The following is a 23,115-nucleotide window of genomic DNA, read 5'->3' as shown; positions in this document are numbered from 1 at the left end:
TTCATTCTAAACAAACGCTAATACTATATTTTTTAATGTAGCCCTTGATTAAAAAAGTTTGAGACCACTAAGCTTTGATTGGATGCATCTATCATCATGTACACCATGCACACCATGCATGGTAGATAGAAGCTGTCACTGTGTGACGCATTGGGAAACTTCACAATCCTATGATGGAATGCTTCACATGCATTCTGTATTATGCCTTTCTGTATTCATTCAAAATCTTGCAATTTGCAATCAGCCGTCTAGACAAGGCACCGCTTCCATTGTATTTCAAATTAGATGTCATCTGTTCACATTCTACTGCCCTCTGCGTCTGCCCTGGTTTATCATCGGCAATGGAGATGACTTTCATCTCGCTCGTCTGAGGATGAATAATGAAAAACGAAGCTTTTTTATTGCGTTGGAAAATAGGAATTGCAAATTCCGCTAGTAAAATTGAACAAAACAAGTGGAATGGACAGAGATTTGAAACGCTGGTCGAACTGAACTTTGATCCTGATAGTTTTGTAGATTAGAAAGAGGAATTTATCAGTAAGTCATCAGAGAATGTCCGATGAGTGTATTTTGAGAAGGGTTTAGAGTCGACCTATTCGCATAGATTTTGTAAGAACAATGGCCCAAGCATACTCTTCGGTAGCCTCGTACGAGCAGGAATTTTTTTCTCTTCCGATCGTAGCCTAAACCCAGTTTACGGCATCCACAAATGTCGCCGACATTAAACCCGCCGCTATCGCTGGAAGAGCAGCAGTAAACCGCCTCCACAAGGGTTTACTACGCACCCAGGCCCAGACAGACCTTTCGCTCTCAGCTTTTGTGTCAACCGGTCGTGCAACCCGCTACTTTCTCTTCAGATTAAAAGCTGACTCGCTCTAACTACCGTCCTCAACAAAATGTACACACACAGAAGCTGAGATTTGATTCTAATAAACTAACTGCACTCCGACTGGATGACTGGACAAGGTTGTTTGTCCATCTACTGTCATTGACTTCATTACAAAAAAGTTTAATCAACAATATAGTTTACTATTTATGATTGGATTGAATGAGTCATTTGGACACAAATAAATTATTGAGAACATTATCCTATCAATATAATACCAATTCAGCATCCACAGCATTCAGCAATTGATTTTTAGAAGCCTCTCTACAGATTCAAAAGTAGCTTTATGTCAATAGAAAATTATATAACAGAATCAATGAGCGTCATTAATTCTTAATCATTGATGCCATGATTTTTATGAAAAACGAATTATTGTGTAGAACGTTTATCATAATAACGATTCACTGTGCTATGGACGAATCTGTGGTTGAAGAGACTCATGCAGATGAATGTTTGATACTATCAACACTTTTTCGATCACTTGACAGAATGATAAGGGGAGAAGTAGAAATTTGTAAGAGACCTCAATCATATCAAACAGTATCCAATTCAACAATATGACTTTTCATCATCATCATCAGAGCTCTATATATCAAAAAGACATAAAAAAAACGGTGCAAAAGCTTCAGAAAACTATAAAGTAATAATAATATGAAAGAATACCTAATAACGGCATTATCGCTGGAAGTAGTCATGTTTTATAATGTATATAATATTATCAAGAATACTAGCATAGACTAAAGATATTATTAAATATTTATTTGTCTCTGGTACTAGTGATTTCTTATGATCATAAAGTAGCAAAAAAATATAATCTGAGGGTACTAGTGAATTTAATGGACATGAACTGTTATTTCTATTTTATTTGAGACTTTGAAGTATCAAATTATAGCTACGATCAGTGCCCAGAAGTTGAACAAATTATTATGATATGTGTCTGATGTTATGCAGTTACGCTCATATTAGTCCAGTCAATATAGACATAAAAAAGGGGGTGTGCTTGCAATTCATATTATAGTTCTGATTTCTTAATATATTATTTGGGTACATAAGAGAAGTCCAGAACCAATTTCTTCATGCAAAATTTCCTTATGCTAGATACAGAGTGGCCGAAAAACCTCGTATTTTCGGCTCATTTTCCAGTTTTCAGCTATTTCTGCCAAATCTTGTAATCGGACAGAAAAATTTGCTCTCGCCTTCTTTTTGGAATATAAAATTCTGAATAAAATGAGATTATTCGGAACTCTCTATCTTCAATGAGTACTGAGTTATGATTTTTCGAAAATAAGTAAAATTTGAAGGGAAAATCGATTTTGATGAATTTTAGTTTTTGATCAACAATATCTTCCGATTGTTAACATTCAGATGTATAATTCAAAATCCCTCTGGGCGTATTTTTGTGCTCTACAATCTAAGATCAGGGAGAGCGCTCAATCTCAAATAGATTTCCAGGTTCACCTGACAACAAAGCTCCTTGTATTGTGGAAAACACCTAATTTTCAGCTTCAACCATCATCACCAACTACATTGTCCTCACAATGATATTTCGCACAATGACATAAGTTCATGAGATTATTTTCTATGAGAATCACCCGTTAGATGCACTTCATTTCATTATTTCCTAGTAGATAGGCGCGCTTAGGACACCTCAAGGATCAAAATTTCAAACACTTATGAATTTTGACACAATGCTCAGATTTCATTGTACTACACTTCATTCTTCTCGGCTCGTCAAGGCGGTCCAAAATCATGCATCATAAGTCAAATTCGGTCAAAAAATGAAAAATTTATTGTTGAGTGTACTCAAGCCTATATTCCAATACACAAAAAATTGCCAATTTTTTAATTCATTTAAAAATTCAAAGCTGCATGTCTTGTGAAATACTCCTGATAACATTTCCAAATCTAGTGAGGAAGTGAAAATTGTCCCTATCTACCCTCTCCAATAAATGATACAGTTCGAAAGTTACAGAAGATTTTAAAAATGGAGATTTCAGTTTTTACATTTTTTTCGAGATTCTACTGTTGATCAAGAGTTTCTAAAACGAATCTGATACATCATAGAAACTCACGATTGATTCCAAATTGTAGATAAATTCATCCTCTACGAGCTAAGATGCCTAAAATCCAGAGATACATAGATTTGAATAGATTTTATATTCCAAAAAGAAGGCGAGAGCAAATTTTTCTGTCCGATTACAAGATTTGGCAGAAATAGCTGAAAACTGGAAAATGAGCCGAAAATACGAGGTTTTTCGGCCACCCTGTATCTAGCACAAGGAAATTTTGCATGAAGAAATTGGTTCTGGACTTTTCTTATGTACCCAAATAATACATTGGAAAATCAGAACTACAATATAAATTGCATGCACCAATGTATATAGTGACTGGGACTATATTAGCAATTATAAAACTAGATAACAGAATTATTCAAACAATGAGAGATAGAACAGATTCACCAAGCTAGCAGAACTTCATTTGGTTCTCACATTCACAATATTTAAGACCGTTGATCTAGCTCAACAAGCTTGTTGTTTAGGTAGAACACCACTGATTTTTCACCGGTTTCAATTTGTGTAACCCGTTACTTTAGTAAGGGGTGCACTTCTGTCCCGCCTGTATTAAAATGAAAACGCACAACCCTTTTTCCTCCAAATGTGGAACCGCCTCTTCCCTGTACATGTGGCATCGATGGAGGGTGCTGACGAGTTTCACCCTCTTCGGGTATTTTGAATTCGAGGCGCAGAAAAACAAAGCAAGGAACAGGGTTTATTGGTGCCATCGCAATGGTATGTAGGGGGATCCGTGAATGAAAGCTGAGCCAATGATAAAAATGTCAGGCGAGGGGGGAGGAGGAATATACGCGTGGGATTTGATTGGTGGCGACGTCGACTAGATTTAAAGTGAACTGGCGCAAATTGGGCTCTCAACACCGAGTAAATTGAAGAGCACGAAATTGGTAAAAGAACATTCTGAACGGAAGGGATGATGAATTCCCGGATGGAAAAGAAAAATATTGATTAGCTGTTTTTTGTGAGAGTATTTTTTATCAATTACCAAGCTCAACGGTGTCACGTAGAAGTAATAAAAACCTGTTAGAAAAGCTTGATAACTGGAAAATCAAACAAGTCATGCATTAACTTGAGTATATTCAAAGAAAATTTTCATTCTAATACAGAATGGTTTTCAACAATCATTCTAATATCATATAATCTTAGAAATTCATCCTTCCATTTACAAATTATGACAACAGAAGAGATCGTAAAATTGGAAGAGTACAAATAATGAGAATGAGGGATTGGGAATATAATGGAATTCCACTGTTGTAAAAATGTGAATCACAAAAAATGTCAATATTAACGTCACTGATTTTTCAATTTCCTCTGTGGAAGGACAGTCTTAGAACGAAACAATTTTTTATAGAATTTGGATGAATATTATAAGTTGATCAAAAGTAATCAAACATGAAAAATATTATAATTGCTTGGTAACAGATCGTGTGAATTAGACAAATTCGATTTCTATGGATAAGAGGTGTGTTTCATTGTTCAATTACGTTGCTTGTTCGAATTCAAAGCATCTCTTCCATCCTCATGTAATGGAGTTCATAAAGATCATATAGTACAATATTTTCATAGTACAATATTCCATAATCAAATTCTTTGAAATAGACTACTCTGTCCCGTTAACATTAGCGTAGCGCAGCTTTCAATATAAGGAGATTTGGGAATTTCCTACTACACTTTTTATTCTAGTATTTTCCCCACTTATCCAATTCGTTTCTTATCAATGAATATTCCTTATGTATAACTCCAGCTATTGTACTAGAGTGATCCAACTTTCAGTATTGTATCAATTTTTGTAAATTCGGAGGTAGAATCATAGAATGTTGGAAAAATCCAGCAAACTATTTAATATTATTATCTTCCTGGATTAATTAGTTTCAATGAACGCTCAGAATGATTAAGATGAATTTCCATTAGGAAAACTGACTGAATATTTATAATACGCTCATGATAAGGCTACACTCATTTTCCTGGAAGTGGAATGTAATACTGAAAAATATTTCAATCCAAACGTTTTCCTTGTAATTTTCTCAGGAAAAACTGTAAAATATTTTTGTTGAAATAGAAAAAGGTTCAGTGACATTCATTGTTCGCAACAGATACAAAATTTGGAAAAATCCATTTTGAATATTCTGGGAATGGATTATTGATTACAAAATACTATGGAACTAAAGTAGTGGATCGATTAGTTTATCTCATAGTATTATTATTTAGTGCGGTGGCGGGCGGAGGTATATTCCAGCCTTGGAATATACCTCCGGAATATATAAATTGGAAGCGCAATTACTGACTGCTGTGTTATTAATAAACGGTTGAGCAGTGTTGAATGATACATGTCGATGCATCAATATATAAAGGATGCTAATGTTTTGTCACTTTTTTATACTGAAATAGTTTGGCTTTTATATTGCATTTTACTCAACTATGACAGTTCTTTTCCCACCATACCCATGATTATGATGGTCATCCACAATTGAATCAATTATATTTTGTGAATTACATTCATAAATGTTACTTTCAATGAAACTTTTTCATTATTCTGATAACTCTGGTTTAGTTTGAAAACAATTTGTATTCTTTAAATGTTGCCTTGGAATGAAAACGCGCGAAGAAAGTTCCTTGTTACTTTGACACTTGCGGCGTTAAGGCGGTGTTCGGTAGACCGCTCAGCCCCAAGATCATTACAACGAAGAAGGGAAACAATGAAAGACTGTGGGTAGAAGAACGCAGCTAGAACCAACGTGAACAATGTGAAGTATTAATCACTAATAAATCCGGAAAGGGGTAACTTGAGTTGGTTGGTTGTGGGGCCGGTCGAAGGGGGGTGAATGAACGAGGGGTGGTTGATAGGCGCCCCCTAATTAAACATCTTGTCGCCGACTGAATAAATTCTTTCCCGTCTCGATGATTTAGCTGGCAAGTTTTCTCGCCAAACGGAGGTGATCCGAACTAGTGCAATAAATCTCAGTCGTGTCTTTCCCTACCACCCCACCCTCTCAGCGAAATACTTAGTTTTTCGCCTATTCTGCTTCTTCAGCTGCGGAAACGCGTCTCAACTCCGCGAAGTGTTATCGTGGCGAGCGAATATTTCACTCGCACTTTACAACAGCAACTTTAACGAATACAAAGTTAGCTGTTAGTAGCTTGTACTTCTGCAAGTCTCCTGATCTTGTATCTTGGATTTGTATTTTGTCACCAGCTCTTCTATCTTGTCAGTATAAAATCATTTTTAGTAGAAGTGCAGTGATTAACAACTGCTTTTCATCATTTTTTTAATAAAAGAAATACTCCAAAAAATATTGTTACTGCTATTATGTGTTAATCGTGAATTTGAACGTGAGTTTCATTAATCTCATAGTGAAAGAATAAGGAACTATCAACTAGAATCATACAATATTATATCAAGTGTATCATTACCGTATTTATTTTCTCCATGGTCATTGTGTGTGTATAATCAGCATGATTCCATTTTGTTATTTAAGTTTGCAATTATAAATGTTGGATAAATTTCTCCTAGTTTTTTTTTGACTGTGTATTTTTACATTATCCTAAAACAAGATAAACCCTTGAACATAATTTGATTAGGTATTAAAAATAGTAATAAATAGTAACAATGATGATACAGTTTTGTAACTTTTTGTTGTAATATGACCTCTAAATATGGTGGAGAAAATCGTCTTGGCACATTATTATAACTTAACTTTTGTGCAATCCTTTTGGAGCTCAGTATGGAACAATCAAAAAGATTTAGTGCTGTGAGAGAACTGTTCACATGGGTAAATTTTTGAATCCGTTCCGAGGTTTGCGAATATTCAGCGCTCGAGAATACAATGAAAAAGCTCTGTTCGGACATTACAGTAGTTGGTACTAATCCCCACTCTGGTAATGACCGTTTTTATTGCTGAAAAATAATGCCGAAGGGCTCGTTTTTACTAGCGATTCAGAAGTGTTCCAAAGAAATAGCGTGTTCTGTCGCTGCTGCTCGCTATGCCAACTTAGTTTAAGCACGATAATGGTTCATCCACTGCAAAATGAAGACACTAGCGGTTGAAGAGAACTTGGAAAACTTATCAGTCGCATTTCGTTTCTCCTCAGTCTCCCACTTCTAACCGTTGTCTTACTGCCATGCGACGTCACAACGCACTTAATGACCAACCCCTTAGGTAATCCACATGCTTCAGTCTGCAATTTCTTCAATGGATATAAATATTTTTAAATACCCCATTTGGAAAAGTCCCAAGAGAAGACGATACTTGGGTGACTCACCAAATCTGTGCTTAGAAACAGAAGATGCTCTGACTGAGAATCAAGGAATGGATTTCTTCTGCAATTCTCCTTCCAGGTGATAGATTGTGACATTTCAAGTCTAATATCCTCCTACCCGACCTCAAAAACCGGTATTTTTATTGTCAAAAATCGTTACTTTCAGCTTGAAATTCGTATCAAATTTTGCCAAATGAAAATTACTCTTCTATTTTCACTGTAAATTTTCACATCTATGAATGATAAATTATATTCTCCTGATTTCCCACTGGATGATTCCAGAATAATGAGTTATAATCATTTCGGTTACTATTTGGAACAATGCAACGTTCTGACTTCATACGATGATTCTTTATTCAAATCGAGTTTGAGAAAACTGGACTTTTCTGTTGGAATATAATAATTCATGTAAAACTATATTTTGTATTATTTCTATTGTAATGTCAAAATTATTTATGTGTTTGAACAACTATGGTGGCAGCACTGTCATGGTGATTAAAACGCAGTCGGTATGTAAAATCGTTTTCTTTGTGAGTTTCCCTCGTCAACTCTTTATTCTTTAAAAGTTTCAGGTTATGGGCCCAGATAATGGCCAAAAATGTAAAAACAAGTAAAAAGTTTAATCTCAAAACAAGTAAAACATGAAAAGTGATTATTGGTTTTCCTCTTAAAATAATAGTAAAAGGTAACCTCAAAATGGCGACGATGGACGGGGAAAATTATGTGCATAAGCTGAAGGATGCAGATTCATTCACTATGTGGGAATTTGAAATTAAAATATTACTTAAAGCTAAAGATCTGATGGATGTGGTAGATGGAACTGAAACTTCAGAACAACAGGGCGAAAGTGCTGATAAGATTAAGATTTTCAAAAACAAAGACGCAAAAGCTCAGCATTACATCTTGATGACGCTGGACAATGATGTAAAAATACATATTATATCGTGTAATAGTGCCAAGGAAATGTATGACACATTGAAAAATTTATTTAAACGTGACACAACTCAACAAAAATGTGCTCTTCTTCAAGACTTTTATACATGCAAGTTCTCTACAGATAAAGACATGATGGGTAACCTAACATACATTCAAAACATCGCATACAAATTGAAAAGACTTGACCAGAAAATCGATGAAACAATGGTGATTACTAAAATACTGAGTGTACTCCCAGAACAGTATAAACATTTTTCAAGTGCGTGGGATTCTACAGTAAACACGGAAAAGACTTTGGATAATCTAAAGGCTAGACTTCTCCAAGAAGAAATTAAATGGTCAGGTGAGAGCGAATCTCTGGCGTTTAAAACAGTAAGACAAGAACGAGGTAAGATCAAGGCTTCTACTTCCAATAGTAAGACAACAAAATGCTACTCCTGTAATGAATATGGACACATTCGTAATAACTGCCCAAATAACAGGTCTAAACAAAAATTTTGTACTCATTGCAAAAAGTCAAATCATTATGAAAAGGATTGTTTTTTGAAAAAACAATAGGTCTAGTGATAACAAGTCATGTAAAATCTGTAAAAAAACTAATCACAATGAAAAAGACTGTTACTTTCGTAATAAGGCTCAAAGTAAAACATCTTTTCTAACTCAAGTAAATAGTTCAATAAGTCATAGCCTAAAAGCAACTGAGGGTCAGGATGTCTCCAATGAAGTATTTATCATAGATAGTGGTTGTACACCAAATCACATGACTAATGATGTCAGTATTTTAGATAATCTAAAAACATGTATCAAACGATATCTGTTGCCAAGAAAGATCAAAGTATGGTAGCATTAGCTTCAGGAGTTGTAAACTCAGAACAGTGTATACTTAAAAATGTTACATATGTCCCAGATCTCACTAATAATTTAAAGTCAGTAAATGCAATTACCGAAAATGGTGGAAAAGTTTTGTTTACTAAAAGTAAAGTCCAAATCATGAAAAACGAAATTGTTATTTTGGAAGGGAATAAAAATAAGCAAGGTTTATATGAAGTTCAATTAAAAGAAGAAATTAAAAATAATGTAACTATTGCAGAATATGCCAGTAAAATAGGTAATCATGACAAGGCCATAGTGAATCATATTTCTAAGAAGATTGACAAAGATTCTGAATCTAGTTTCTCAAATCATTCAGAAGCAATGAATTGACATAGGAAATTAGGTCATATTAGTTTCAAGAATCTTGAAAAATTATTCAAAATTTCAGTAGGAATTCCATCAAATGTATTGAATATTTGTGAAGAGGAATTTTGTAATATTTGTCCAAAAGCCAAACTAGTAAGAAAACCTTTCAATTCCATAAGAAATAGAGCATCAAATTTTTTGCAAGTAATTCATTCAGATTTATGTGGTCCTATTGAACTCATGATGGTAGAAATTATTTTTTGACATGTGTTGATGATTTCAGTCATTTTTGTAGAGTCTATTTGTTAAGATCTAAGAATGAAACTGCTACTTATTTGAAAGAATATGTATATGAAGCTGAAGCTCATTTCAATCTCAAAGTTGCTAAAATCAGGTGTGATAATGGTGGAGAATATGTATCTAATTGCTTGAAAAATTGGGGTAAATCACGGGGAATTGTGCTAGATTATACTATACCCTATTCACCCCAACTAAATGGAACTGCTGAACGAATGAACAGAACATTAATGGAAAAAGCAAGAGCATTAATTTTTTATTCAAATTTACCCAAAAGTATGTTGGGAGAGGCTGTATTAACATCTGTCTATCTTATAAATCGTACCGTAGTCCAACTGTTAGTATTGATACAACACCTGCTGAAAAATGGTATGGTAGAAAACCGGATTTGAGTAAATTAAACATATTTGATTCTAAAGTACATTCAAAAGTATTAGGTCCACTTAAAAAACTTGACAGCCGTAGCAAAGAGGCAATTTTTGTAGGATATGCCCCAAATGGTTATAGATTATGGGATCCAGTAAAAAGAAAGATTTTTATCTCGAGAGATGTTTTGTTTAATGAAAAAGAAGAACTGTTCTATTCAAATGAAACTGTAAAAGACCAAAATGAAATGCTTGTAAAATGTAGACAAAATAGAAATGATTTAGAAAATCAGAGAGAACAAGAAAATGTACAAGAAGCAGAGATGATGAATGAAAGAGAACAAGAAGCAGAGATCAGGAATGAGATGAATGAAAGAGAACAAGAAGCAGAGATCAGGAATGAGATGAATGAAAGAGAACAAGAAGCAGAGATGGTGAATGAGGATCAATTAGAAGAAGTGAATCAACATTATAGTTTGAGACCAAGAAATAATATAAGACCACCTGCTAGATACAATGATGGACAAGTAATGTTAACATTTATGAAATGCATGGAGAGTGAGGACAGAGAAAAATGGAAGGAAGCAATAAATAAAGAGAAAGTATCTTTGGAAAAGAATAGTACTTGGAGTATTGTTGATGAAAAAGAAACTACAGGAAAGGAAATTTTAACAAGTAGGTGGGTAGGCCTATTCAAAGTAAAAGATAATGGGATATACAAGGCTAGGTTAGTTGTTAGAGGATGTCAACAGAAAGAAGGTTCAATCGATTTTAAAGATACTTTTAGTCGTGTTGTAGACAATGCATCATTAAGAATTTTGTTTTCAATTGCAGCGCAGGATAATTTGAAAATCCAAACATTTGATGTTAAAACTGCTTTTTTGTATGGGGAATTAGATGATGAAATTTTTATGAGAATTCCAGAAAGATTTGGTGATGAAGAAGGAAAGGTATGTAGATTGAAGAAAGCCCTTTATGGATTAAAACAAGCCCCTTCTCAATGGAATATAAAACTAACATTTTTTCTAAAGCAAGACAGTTCAAATGAACTTTATTTAGCCATACATGTAGATAATGGAATTTTGATGAGCAAGGATGAAACTAAAATGAATAATCTATTGGAAAAATTATTGAAAAATTTTGAAATGACAGTAAATGAGAATCAATCTATTGTTGTTCAGAAAAACAGCTAGCTGACATATTTACTAAACCATTATTGAGTAACAAATTTTCGAAGTTTAAAGATATGTTGGTGACTATGTAAAACAAGTAATACAAGTGATGACTTTCTAACAAGTAATTCTGTTTAAAATCTATATTATCATTTAAGAAATAACAATTTAGATGTAAACTGATTTCTTGTTAAAACATTTTGACATTAAGGAGGAGTGTTGGAATATAATAATTCATGTAAAACTATATTTTGTATTATTTCTATTGTAATGTCAAAATTATTTATGTGTTTGAACAACTATGGTGGCAGCACTGTCATGGTGATTAAAACGCAGTTGGTATGTAAAATCGTTTTCTTTGCGAGTTTCCCTCGTCAACTCTTTATTCTTTAAAAGTAAAACTAAAACTTTATCATTTTCAGCATTCGAGTTGCATTATAGCTTTCTTCATCATTCCCAGTTGCTTAATAAGAGATCCGATAAACCTAGTTTAGATCATTTATTCTACTTATTTATCCAAAATACAACCTTATATATTTGAATCTTCTCCATTAAATTTATTCAAATGATGAAACTTCGAATTAAAGGGGGTAATGCGATTCTTGATTTTAATAGGTAGGCCCATCAATAGTAATGATTGATTGGATAAGTACAAAGCTTTTAATGATAACTTCGACGTTTGATTGACTAATAAGTACTGATTTTGGTTCATAAATAATAGGCATATACGAGTAATATGGGCATATTTAAACCGAACCTCCACTTTTAAACAATGTTATTTCTGTTGAAAATTATTCTTCAAACTAAGACGTTATTATAAACTCCATTAATAAGAGTAGAATTATACTATAAGACCTAATGTAACAATTATAATGTACTTATACTTTAGATATTTCTGTGTATAAAAGAAATAAATGTAATTTTTTTTCCAATTCCAATCTATTGTAACTATTGACTGTGTACAATCATTGTAAGAATTTTCTGACAAAAATCTCCGTCAAAGTACGAATTTTCCCAATTTTGAATCTAATGAAAGCTCTTTTTTCATTGCCTGTTGCAGGAGAAAAGACAACGAGCCTCTAGCGTTAGATTCGGGTCACTATGAAGGTGGAACTCCGGAACAAACAACTTTGCTAATAAAAAACTCAACACGAAAAGATCATGGCATTTACTCGTGTATTTTAGAGAACGAGGTCGGAGCATCAGAGTCTATTAGCAAAGTAAACCTCAGTATACACTGTGAGTATCCAAGTTTACTTTATTACCACTACCGCATGGGTCACGATGTTTGATTTCTCCATTCTAACAAAGACTTGGAAGAATTAAAAGTTGTTTAAACTATTAATCATTAGCTACTATCACCAACACAAAAGATGATAAAAAACTCAAGTATAAATACCTTGTTGTATGAGTATCCAAACACTTTACACATCACTGTTTCACTGTAAGTCCCGGTTTGTGTCTCTTTTTTAAGCATTTTCGCTTATCATTTTTATCACTGTTTAATTAGCATTTATCATATTTGACATAATGAATCACACTCCCGCAAACTCTGAAGTTTCATATATGTACGGCGGTTGCACAGATCCCACTTTGTCGACTCCAAGCACATCAAACCCCACCACGGTAGATGCCAATACGCCACGAGAAAGGGAACCAGGAAGCGTCGGGTCGATAGTCTTCGATCCACCAGGTCTGCAACCTCTATCATCCACTCGAATCGACGCCGCTGACACACCATTGAATCAACGGATAGTAGAGATCAACTTTGAAGGGGGCGAGGAGCAGCCTGCAGAACCCGCATCGCCGGAGGCCGAGTCACACCTGAGCAAACAAAGTATATTTTCAATCACAGAGTTAGATCCGCTTCAAAAGGTAATAATGGAACAAACTAGCAGTACTTTCAATATTATGTTACAAAAAACAATGGATAATATGATGCAGGAGATTAAAAAAGAGATTGCTACAGTAAAAGAGGAAAATAAACAAACAGTGGAACAGGGCATGAAAGAGACCGCAGGCGCTATAAAATCAGTAGAACAACGGTTGGATAATATTGAAACTAAAGTAGAGAATCATAGGGAAGAATTAAAAGCAATGATAACCCTACAAAAAGAAAGTCAGGATAAAGTTACGGCAGGATTATCGGAAAGGTTGGATACGGTTACATGTGAACTCAATGAAAGGATAGATAACCTAACCACACAAATCACTACACCCATTCAGGATATAACAAATAACATTAAGGCCGATTGCCACCAAGAAATCCACAAACAAATTACCGTTGCCAATCAAACCTTAACAACTACAGTTGACAAAAATATTAACAGTATTAAAGAAATACAAAATAAACAGATTAATATGTCCACAAAAATGAACCAACTGCAAGGTAGCATAAATCAAAATACAGAAACTGTAAAGCTTTAAACGGAACTCTACTAATTCAAAAATCCACTCTGACTCAATTAAATCAAGAAATAAACGCAAATAAAATTACACATAATAGTCAATGGCAGATAACACAGGAAAAAATAACAGCATTAGAAAATCATATTCAACAACGACCTCAAGGGATTCAAACAGACAACCTCAACGTACATAGTATATTACAAGGACTAGGAAAATTTGATAATACTGATCGCCATTTGCAACCTCAACCATTCATTGATCAGATAAAATTAGTACAAACTCTTGCACCTACCTCTTGGAATTTTGGCGTCTTCGTTTGACTAATTTATTGATTGGCGAACCCCTGATGTTCTTTCGGAGTAGAGCCCATGAATTTACATCATTGGATGAGTTTGTAGCTGTCTTCCTGGAACAGTATTGGAGCAGAAGTAAACAGTTGGACGTGCTAGCGGACATCATATCATGCGATTTCAACCTAACTTAGACGGTGCATGTACCACTTTCGTCACTGCCCTACAGTTTAAAAATTCTCAATTGAGCGAGCCCATTAATGAATCGGCATTAGCAAGTATTATTTTAAAGAAGCTACCGTATCAAGTTAGAATGGCACTCGCCACACAACCCATTACTGATTGTAAGCAGCTGATAAATCATTTATATGGCATACAGTCTGCAATGGCCATATCAAACCACCGTTCAGACCAGAGATACGCACCAAATCAACATAACTCAAAATTTAATCAGTATAACAGCCAAAATTATGAACCGGTATCATATGATCGCTACCGATCTGCTCCTCAATTTGAACGCCGCTATGAGCACAGGCAAAATGGTAACTGGAATAATGAAAAATTTCAAAATCGCACAACCAACCACTATGCCCAGCAGAGCAATCGTAAGAATCACTATGATGGCCGTGATCGATTAAACTCACATAATGATCACACACAAAACAATTACAACAGAAATTATAAACCGCCACCTCAACAAGTAAGTACAAATTATACACTAGCACATGCAATAGGATTGAACCAACAAAAAACCCAGGACCCAGCACCCAATGACCCACCATCAGATATACAGAAAACTACAGCTAATAAACCAGGACTATATGATACCCCCAATATCCAACCACAAAAAATCGCCGCCAAACATGCAATTAAAACACCCCGAGAGTATCAATCCCTACTAAGTATCCTGTTCCCCGCCGAAGACCCATCACCGCCGGAGAACACAAACAGCCACCAAGATCATGCTATAATTAAGGAGTTGGTGAATATGGAACAGACTAAAAATGTAACAGATTCGCGCACCGAACCTACAACCGCTTATCAAGAGACCGCCACCGCACCCGCGCATCATTGTACCCCACCGAAGCAGACCAAGGACCCCAAGATAGAGGACCGAGAGGACAACATGCAGGACCGGAGACGGAAGCGCCCGAGGACACCGGACGGCCGACATCAGGACGGAGAGGACGGCATTCGGGAAAGGAGCATGCATCGTAAGGCCCGGAGGCGGAAAGAAGCGACGAAGGAGGAACCGCGCGCGCGCATACCGGCCGCATGCACGCTTCAAGAGGCAAAGAAGAACACCGGACCGACACCGAGGAGGACAGGAGCGGACCGACGGCGTGCATCCGCGGCACATACGCTTCAAGAGGGCAAACCAGCAATGTGACCAGCAAAATGGACCAAATGAATGGATTAAAAATGGAGCTGCTCATGAAACAAATATGGAATCATGCCTGGATAATAAGGAAATGGATTACTTGTGGAGATTGATGGACAGAAAGTGGTTGATAAAATCAAGAGAAATAAGGAATTATATTAAGAAAGTAAAAGTACCTGGATATTATATGATGAGAGATAATACTATTAAAAAGATGATAAATGTTTTGTTATGGTGTTTAATGTTTGTAATAATGGCTGTGATATTAATAAAAGAGTGTGTTGTAGATATGATGGAAAATATTATATTGTGGTTATTAAAAGAATCTATTATTGATAATTGGGAAGCTAATATTATAAAAATGTTTATTGTCTTGAGCCTACTAATTTATAATGAACCAAGATCGAGAGTATTAGGTGAAAATAAGAGGAAAGATGAATTAAAATTACAGGATGATTGGAAAAAGAACAGATTAAAAGAAACTACCATTAATGAAACAAGGAATTGTTTAAAGGAGTATACAAGATACCGGGGTTTTATATTCATGAAGATAAATTATCAATTAGGACAGCCTCACCAACGGATAGCAGATAACCTAACGGCCTACAGCAACATCTACAAACAGAATGCAAGAAGATACGGGAAAACCACAACAATTCTACATGAAATATCATCGAATTTGAAATAAATACGATAAGCAATCAAAGAAAACACCACTATCAAGCCATTACTAACCTTCGTAATAAATTTAATCTTGGCATAGGACCGCATGGCAACAATCCAGTGTTTTAATTCCTTCCAACCGTTAGAAGCTGCAATAAGAAAAAGAACAATTTTTAAATGTGTAATTAAATTAGCTACATCCACTAAAAAAGGACACAAGCGGGGATAGTATATTTAAAATTGTAAATTACCTTTAAAGAGAAAAAATGCAGCAGTTAGGTTAATTATGAAATTCGACAGCAAATTCTGTAGAATCAGTGACCAGCTGGGCAAGGCCACCTGAATCAAATATGTAATCTGCCCATATGATTATAAAAAAGTATGGTTACCCCGAAAATTGTTATTTATCATTGTTATTTATTATTGTATTTATCATATTATTAATGTCGGATATTTATTTATATGTTTTATATTATTACTTTTAATTATGCCACGTTTGTTACCTGAAAAGACTTAAGTGAATACAAGCTACCAAAAAACCAAAGAGCCATTAGCAAAGGAAAAGTATTGTACCTGATGTATAAAAAATTATTTATATTAAGACCTAAGAAATACTATAAGATATAAGCCCAGAAGTTTTGTGAATCGAAATTATTGTCTAAAAGGAATCATTTATGAGAATTATGAAATGTGTGTAGTTAGGTTGGCGGCCCTGCAAGCGGCGAATTTAAAAATTACTATGTTTAAGTGTTGTCAGGAGGAGTGCGTTTAGAAGTTTATATTATGATATTTTATGTGTTGAGGAGGAGAATTTGTTATTGTATTTGATAAAGGTATAAAGGAGATGCAGCAAATATGTCTGCGAACTGTGATAGAAGTATGAGAGTAATTTATAAATAAAGTATAGTGTATATCGAAATTATTTTTTGACATGTGTTGATGATTCAGTCATTTTTGTAAAGTCTATTTGTTAAGATCTAAGAATGAAACTGCTACTTATTTGAAAGAATATGTATATGAAGCTGAAGCTCATTTCAATCTCAAAGTTGCTAAAATCAGGTGTGATAATGGTGGAGAATATGTATCTAATTGCTTGAAAAATTGGTGTAAATCACGGGGAATTGTGCTAGATTATACTATACCCTATTCACCCCAACTAAATGGAATTGCTGAACGAATGAACAGAACATTAATGGAAAAAGCAAGAGCATTAATTTTTTATTCAAATTCACCCAAAAGTATGTGGGGAGAGGCTGTATTAACATCTGCCTATCTTATAAATCGTACCGTAGTCCAACTGTTAGTATTGATACAACACCTGCTGAAAAAGGTAGGTAGAAAACGGATTTGAGTAAATTAAACATATTTGATTCTAAAGTACATTCAAAAGTATTAGGTCCACTTAAAAAACTTGACAGCCGTAGCAAAGAGGCAATTTTGTAGGATATGCCCCAAATGGTTATAGATTATGGGATCCAGTAAAAAGAAAGATTTTTATCTCGAGAGATGTTTTGTTTAATGAAAAAGAAGAACTGTTCTATTCAAATGAAATTGTAAAAGACCAAAATGAAATGCTTGTAAAATGTAGACAAAATAGAAATGATTTAGAAAATCAGAGAGAACAAGAAAATGTACAAGAAGCAGAGATGATGAATGAAAGAGAACAAGAAGCAGAGATCAGGAATGAGATGAATGAAAGAGAACAAGAAGCAGAGATCAGGAATGAGATGAATGTAAGAGAACAAGAAGCAGAGATGGTGAATGAGGATCAATTAGAAGAAGTGAATCAACATTATAGTTTGAGACCAAGAAATAATATAAGACCACCTGCTAGATACAATGATGGACAAGTAATGTTAACATTTATGGAATGCATGGAGAGTGAGGACAGGGAAAAATGGAAGGAAGCAATAAATAAAGAGAAAGTATCTTTGGAAAAGAATAGTACTTGGAGTATTGTTGATGAAAAAGAAACTACAGGAAAGGAAATTTTAACAAGTAGGTGGGTATTCAAAGTAAAAGATAATGGGATATACAAGGCTAGGTTAGTTGTTAGAGGATGTCAACAGAAAGAAGGTTCAATCGATTTTAAAGATACTTTTAGTCCTGTTGTAGACAATGCATCATTAAGAATTTTGTTTTCAATTGCAGCGCAGGATAATTTGAAAATCCAAACATTTGATGTAAAAACTGCTTTTTTGTATGGGGAATTAGATGATGAAATTTTTATGAGAATTACAGAAAGATTTGGTGATGCTATTGTGAAGCAGAAGTCATTTTCATTTTTAATTAAATTTATAACCCCTTGGAAGAGACAATTCTGGCTACCATATTCCCGGACCACATGGAGTTGGATCGACATCGGCGGATTACAAGAAGATTTTCGACACGTGAGTGATAAATTTGAATTAGTGGTGGGCGCCCTAGTGCTTTGAATTAATCTGATGATCAAAGCTAGCTCGCCGAAAGGGTTTTTATTATAAATTAAGAAATTAATAAGAGTAATACTTGCGCAAGTAAAATTAGTATTAAAGGTATTTCATTGAAAGAAAAATATAGATCAATATTTCAGAAAGTTCTATTAAATCAAAGAAGTACAAAATCTAGGCTATTAAAACGTATGCATATGATATTTAATTTTTTGCAATACAATTTGCGATAATTTATTATAGCTCTAATTCACTAGATGAATGGCTCTACTTATTCTGTCAGGTGCCGAATCTTGCACCCTGAGATAAAAATATATATTCGATACAAAGAAATCTACTAAGTACTAGAGATTTTAATATATATATATTTGGATTATTAGTGGCTTATTTATCAAACTGATCTTAAAGCACATATTCTTAATTGAATTGTCCAAGTCGACAAGTATTAGCAAGCGCATATCGCAGCTACATGCAAAAGAATGCATATGATTTAAGATAAAGGCACATGGTAATGATTCGTGCCATAAATCTAGAATATAAAGTTTAGCCTGTGATATTTTATTGATTTCAATTATTGTTCTATTTTATATTATATTTTTTTATCGCTCTTTATATATTTTTTGCCTCGATCTATTTTTTGCATTATTTGTTTAATATATGTATGAACGTTCATGGTGTGCAATTTATTTTTTATTCCTCAACACTATAGTATAAGTATCATATTTATATATATTTATTATTTATTGAATTACAAGAGTTATAGGAGAAGCCCATATCTAGGCCTATCAAGATTTTTTTTTAAGACTGAATACTATTAGAAAACCACGACCTAATTATATCAAATCTCATGCTTTACCGACTGATGCCAAGCAGGAGGCTAATCGTTATTTAAATATAAATAATAACGTGACAAACTTTATTTAGCCATACATGTAGATAATGGAATTTTGATGAGCAAGGATGAAACTAAAATGAATAATCTATTGGAAAAATTTAGAAATGACAGTAAATGAGAATCCAGCTAGTTATTTAGGTTTGGAAATAAGACAAAACAAAGAAGGCATTTTTGTAACACAGACAAGCTATTCTAAGAAAGTTCTTGAAAATTTTAGTATGACTGGCAGTAAATATCAAAATACACCCATAGTAAAAAATGACCAAATTGAAAAGCTTAGAATAGATTTTCCCTATAGAGAGGCGGTAGGTAGTTTGCTATACTTAACTAACAAAACAAGACCTGACATGTCTTTTGCAGTCAACTATGAAAGCCGGTACTTAGATAACCCTAGTGCTAAAGATGTACAAAATGTTAAGAGAACCCTAAGATGATCTAAATGGATCAAAAGATGTTGGTTTATTTTTTCCTAGTTGTGAGTCAAATGTATTGAAAGTTGAAGCATATTGTGATTCAGATTATGCTGGTGATCTAAATGATAGAAAAAGCACAAATGGGTATGTTATATTGTTGGGAGGAGCACCAATTATTTGGAGCTCTAGAAAACAACCAATTATTGCCTTATCCACAGCAGAAGCTGAGTATATTTCTGCTGCAGAGTGTTGTAAAGAATTAAAATATTTGAAGACTATTCTTTCAGAATTGACTAACAAAACTATAAATACATTACTTAATGTGGACAATCAAAGTGCTATCAAGCTAATTAAATCAGGTCAAATGAACAGGAAAAGTAAACACATTGATGTCAGGTACCATTTTGTAAGCGAACAATTCCATAATGGCATGTTTGAAATACAATATTGTTGTTCAGAAAAACAGCTAGCTGACATATTTACTAAACCATTATTGAGTAACAAATTTTCGAAGTTTAAAGATATGTTGGTGACTATGTAAAACAAGTAATACAAGTGATGACTTTCTAACAAGTAATTCTGTTTAAAATCTTTATTATCATTTAAGAAATAACAATTTAGATGTAAACTGATTTCTTGTTAAAACATTTTGACATTAAGGAGGAGTGTTGGAATATAATAATTCATGTAAAACTATATTTTGTATTATTTCTATTGTAATGTCAAAATTATCTATGTGCTTGAACAACTATGGTGGCAGCACTGTCATGGTGATTAAAACGCAGTTGGTATGTAAAATCGTTTTCTTTGTGAGTTTCCCTCGTCAACTCTTTATTCTTTAAAAGTAAAACTAAAACTTTATCATTTTCAGCATTCGAGTTACATTATAGTTTTCTTCATCATTCCCAGTTGCTTAATAAGAGATCCGATAAACCTAGTTTAGATCATTTATTCTACTTATTTATCCAAAATACAACCTTATATATTTGAATCTTCTCCATTAAATTTATTCAAATGATGAAACTTCGAATTAAAGGGGGTAATGCGATTCTTGATTTTAATAGGTAGCCTACTGTAATACCAAAGGCCCATCAATAGTAATGATTGATTGGATAAGTACAAAGCTTTTAATGATAACTTCGACGTTTGATTGACTAATAAGTACTGATTTTGGTTCATAAATAATAGGCATATACGAGTAATATGGGCATATTTAAACCGAACCTCCACTTTTAAACAATGTTATTTCTGTTGAAAATTATTCTTCAAACTAAGACGTTATTATAAACTCCATTAATAAGAGTAGAATTATACTATAAGACCTAATGTAACAATTATAATGTACTTATACTTTAGATATTTCTGTGTATAAAAGAAATAAATGTAATTTTTCTTTCCAATTCCAATCTATTGTAACTATTGACTGTGTACAATCATTGTAAGAATTTTCTGACAAAAATCTCCGTCAAAGTACGAATTTTCCCAATTTTGAATCTAATGAAAGCTCTTTTTTCATTGCCTGTTGCAGGAGAAAAGACAACGAGCCTCTAGCGTTAGATTCGGGTCACTATGAAGGTGGAACTCCGGAACAAACAACTTTGCTAATAAAAAACTCAACACGAAAAGATCATGGCATTTACTCGTGTATTTTAGAGAACGAGGTCGGAGCATCAGAGTCTATTAGCAAAGTAAACCTCAGTATACACTGTGAGTATCCAAGTTTACTTTATTACCACTACCGCATGGGTCACGATGTTTGATTTCTCCATTCTAACAAAGACTTGGAAGAATTAAAAGTTGTTTAAACTATTAATCATTAGCTACTATCACCAACACAAAAGATGATAAAAAACTCAAAATAATAATTCATGGCTTTTAAAATTTCTTACCTGGTTTAAATTTTGGTTTCATTTTTACTTTCAATACTTTCCCGTGCATTTGAATTGGCCCTCAAAATTATCCATACCAACAGATATGGCAGTGTCAGTAGGCTAGTATATTGGTACTAAATCTACAGAAAGCAGCGCCACAGAATATGTGGCAGCGCCACAGTGGCAGCACTTTGTTTATTATTTTGTTATTAATCGCGTTGTGTTGTTTACTCCTCATACCACCACATCTTCATGATTCATTTAAGTTATTCTAATAAGTTTTTAAATTTGAATGCTCACTCATTGTTGCTTTTAATATTTATATGTGTTTTACTGTAAAAATTTTTAACTGTGGAGTTCAACGTTTTACTGTATTTGCTTTTACATTCTACGTGATTAAAATTTTAGGAATTGAGGTTATGATGTTTTCACTAAAAGCAGCTACAAGCAACTCGATTTCTCATTCAATATTGATGGTTGAATATTAATTTATATTGTCTATATTCATGGCAGTAATTAATTTATTTTTCACTCTATTTAATTTCTATTAGTCACAGCTGAACGATTGGCCTACTAATACGGTGATTTAGTATAAAAAGCTTCTGGTTGATTTCCTTTTCTATCATAGCTTAATTATGATAAATGGCAACTACTTCAGGCCTATATAAAATATTATTATTGTAGGAATTCATAAAATCTGAAGATCAATTTTTTCAACTACAGTCAAAAATGTTTAGTCTATAATAGCATATTAAGTTGGGCTTTGACCCCTTTAAAGCATGAGGCTTGGCCCTTACAGTACTGATTGTCTAGCCGTCTCTCAGAACTGTCCACCAATTGGCTAGACAATTATTTAGCTATTAGTAAGAATTATCCAATCAGACGACAATAATTATTCTGATTATCGGTCAACAATCAGTAAAGGCCAAGCCACACAAAGCGCTTTTTAGTCGTTTTCAAACGAGTCTGCAGTGCAGGAAGCTTTTTGATTGTCTTGGCGTTCGGTAATTAGCTAATCGGAGAGCTTCTTTCCCTTCCGACTAGTCTAAAACCGCCTAAAAAATGCATCGTAGACTTGGCCTAAATGTAAAAACGGCAATTCACCCAACATTTACAATTACATGCATAAAAACAGATAGCCTACAACGATTCAACAAATTTATCGTATCTTCTTTGAAAAACTGTAATAAATTCTTCAATTGTCAAATCTTGATGAAATACATTGTACTCTATTCATTTATCTAGCGTATGGCTTCCAAGACATCAATCAGTATCCATTTCCATCTTCACTTCTTCAGGACCATAATATGGGAATGGTCCCTTGTCTCGAGGTATAAAAATAAACATAAGATCACATTGTACTCTATTCTACATTTTATATTATTTCACCAGTACCATTTTAGATTGTTGAGCAACGTCCGTTCTATTTGGCTAATGACTGTAGTGGTCAACTTTTCAATAATTCTCCTATAATTGATAGAATTTTTATCGTCGATAGCATAGGCCAACATATGATAAAATTATTCATGTGCATAACAATATTACACTAGAGAAAAAACATTCTTATGCTAAAATAATATCAGTAGCCTAAAATAAGTAA

The 23,115-nt window shown here is 33.8% G+C and overlaps 1 protein-coding gene across 1 annotated transcript in view; it reads left to right on the top strand.

Annotated features, from left to right (window-relative positions):
- Positions 1-23,115, top strand: part of LOC111055569 — a 548,424-nt gene that overhangs the window by 494,747 nt on the left and 30,562 nt on the right. The window contains exon 10 of the mRNA XM_039422878.1: positions 12,225-12,403. Within this exon, the coding sequence (XP_039278812.1) occupies positions 12,225-12,403 (179 nt within the window). The remainder of the gene's footprint in view (positions 1-12,224; positions 12,404-23,115) is intronic.

This window comes from Nilaparvata lugens, chromosome 3 (genome assembly GCF_014356525.2).
Source record: "Nilaparvata lugens isolate BPH chromosome 3, ASM1435652v1, whole genome shotgun sequence".
In the NCBI taxonomy this organism is placed as follows: Eukaryota; Metazoa; Arthropoda; class Insecta; order Hemiptera; family Delphacidae; genus Nilaparvata; species Nilaparvata lugens.
The sequence above is the reverse complement of the archived record's forward strand: the minus strand, read 5'-3'. Positions and strand labels throughout refer to the sequence as shown.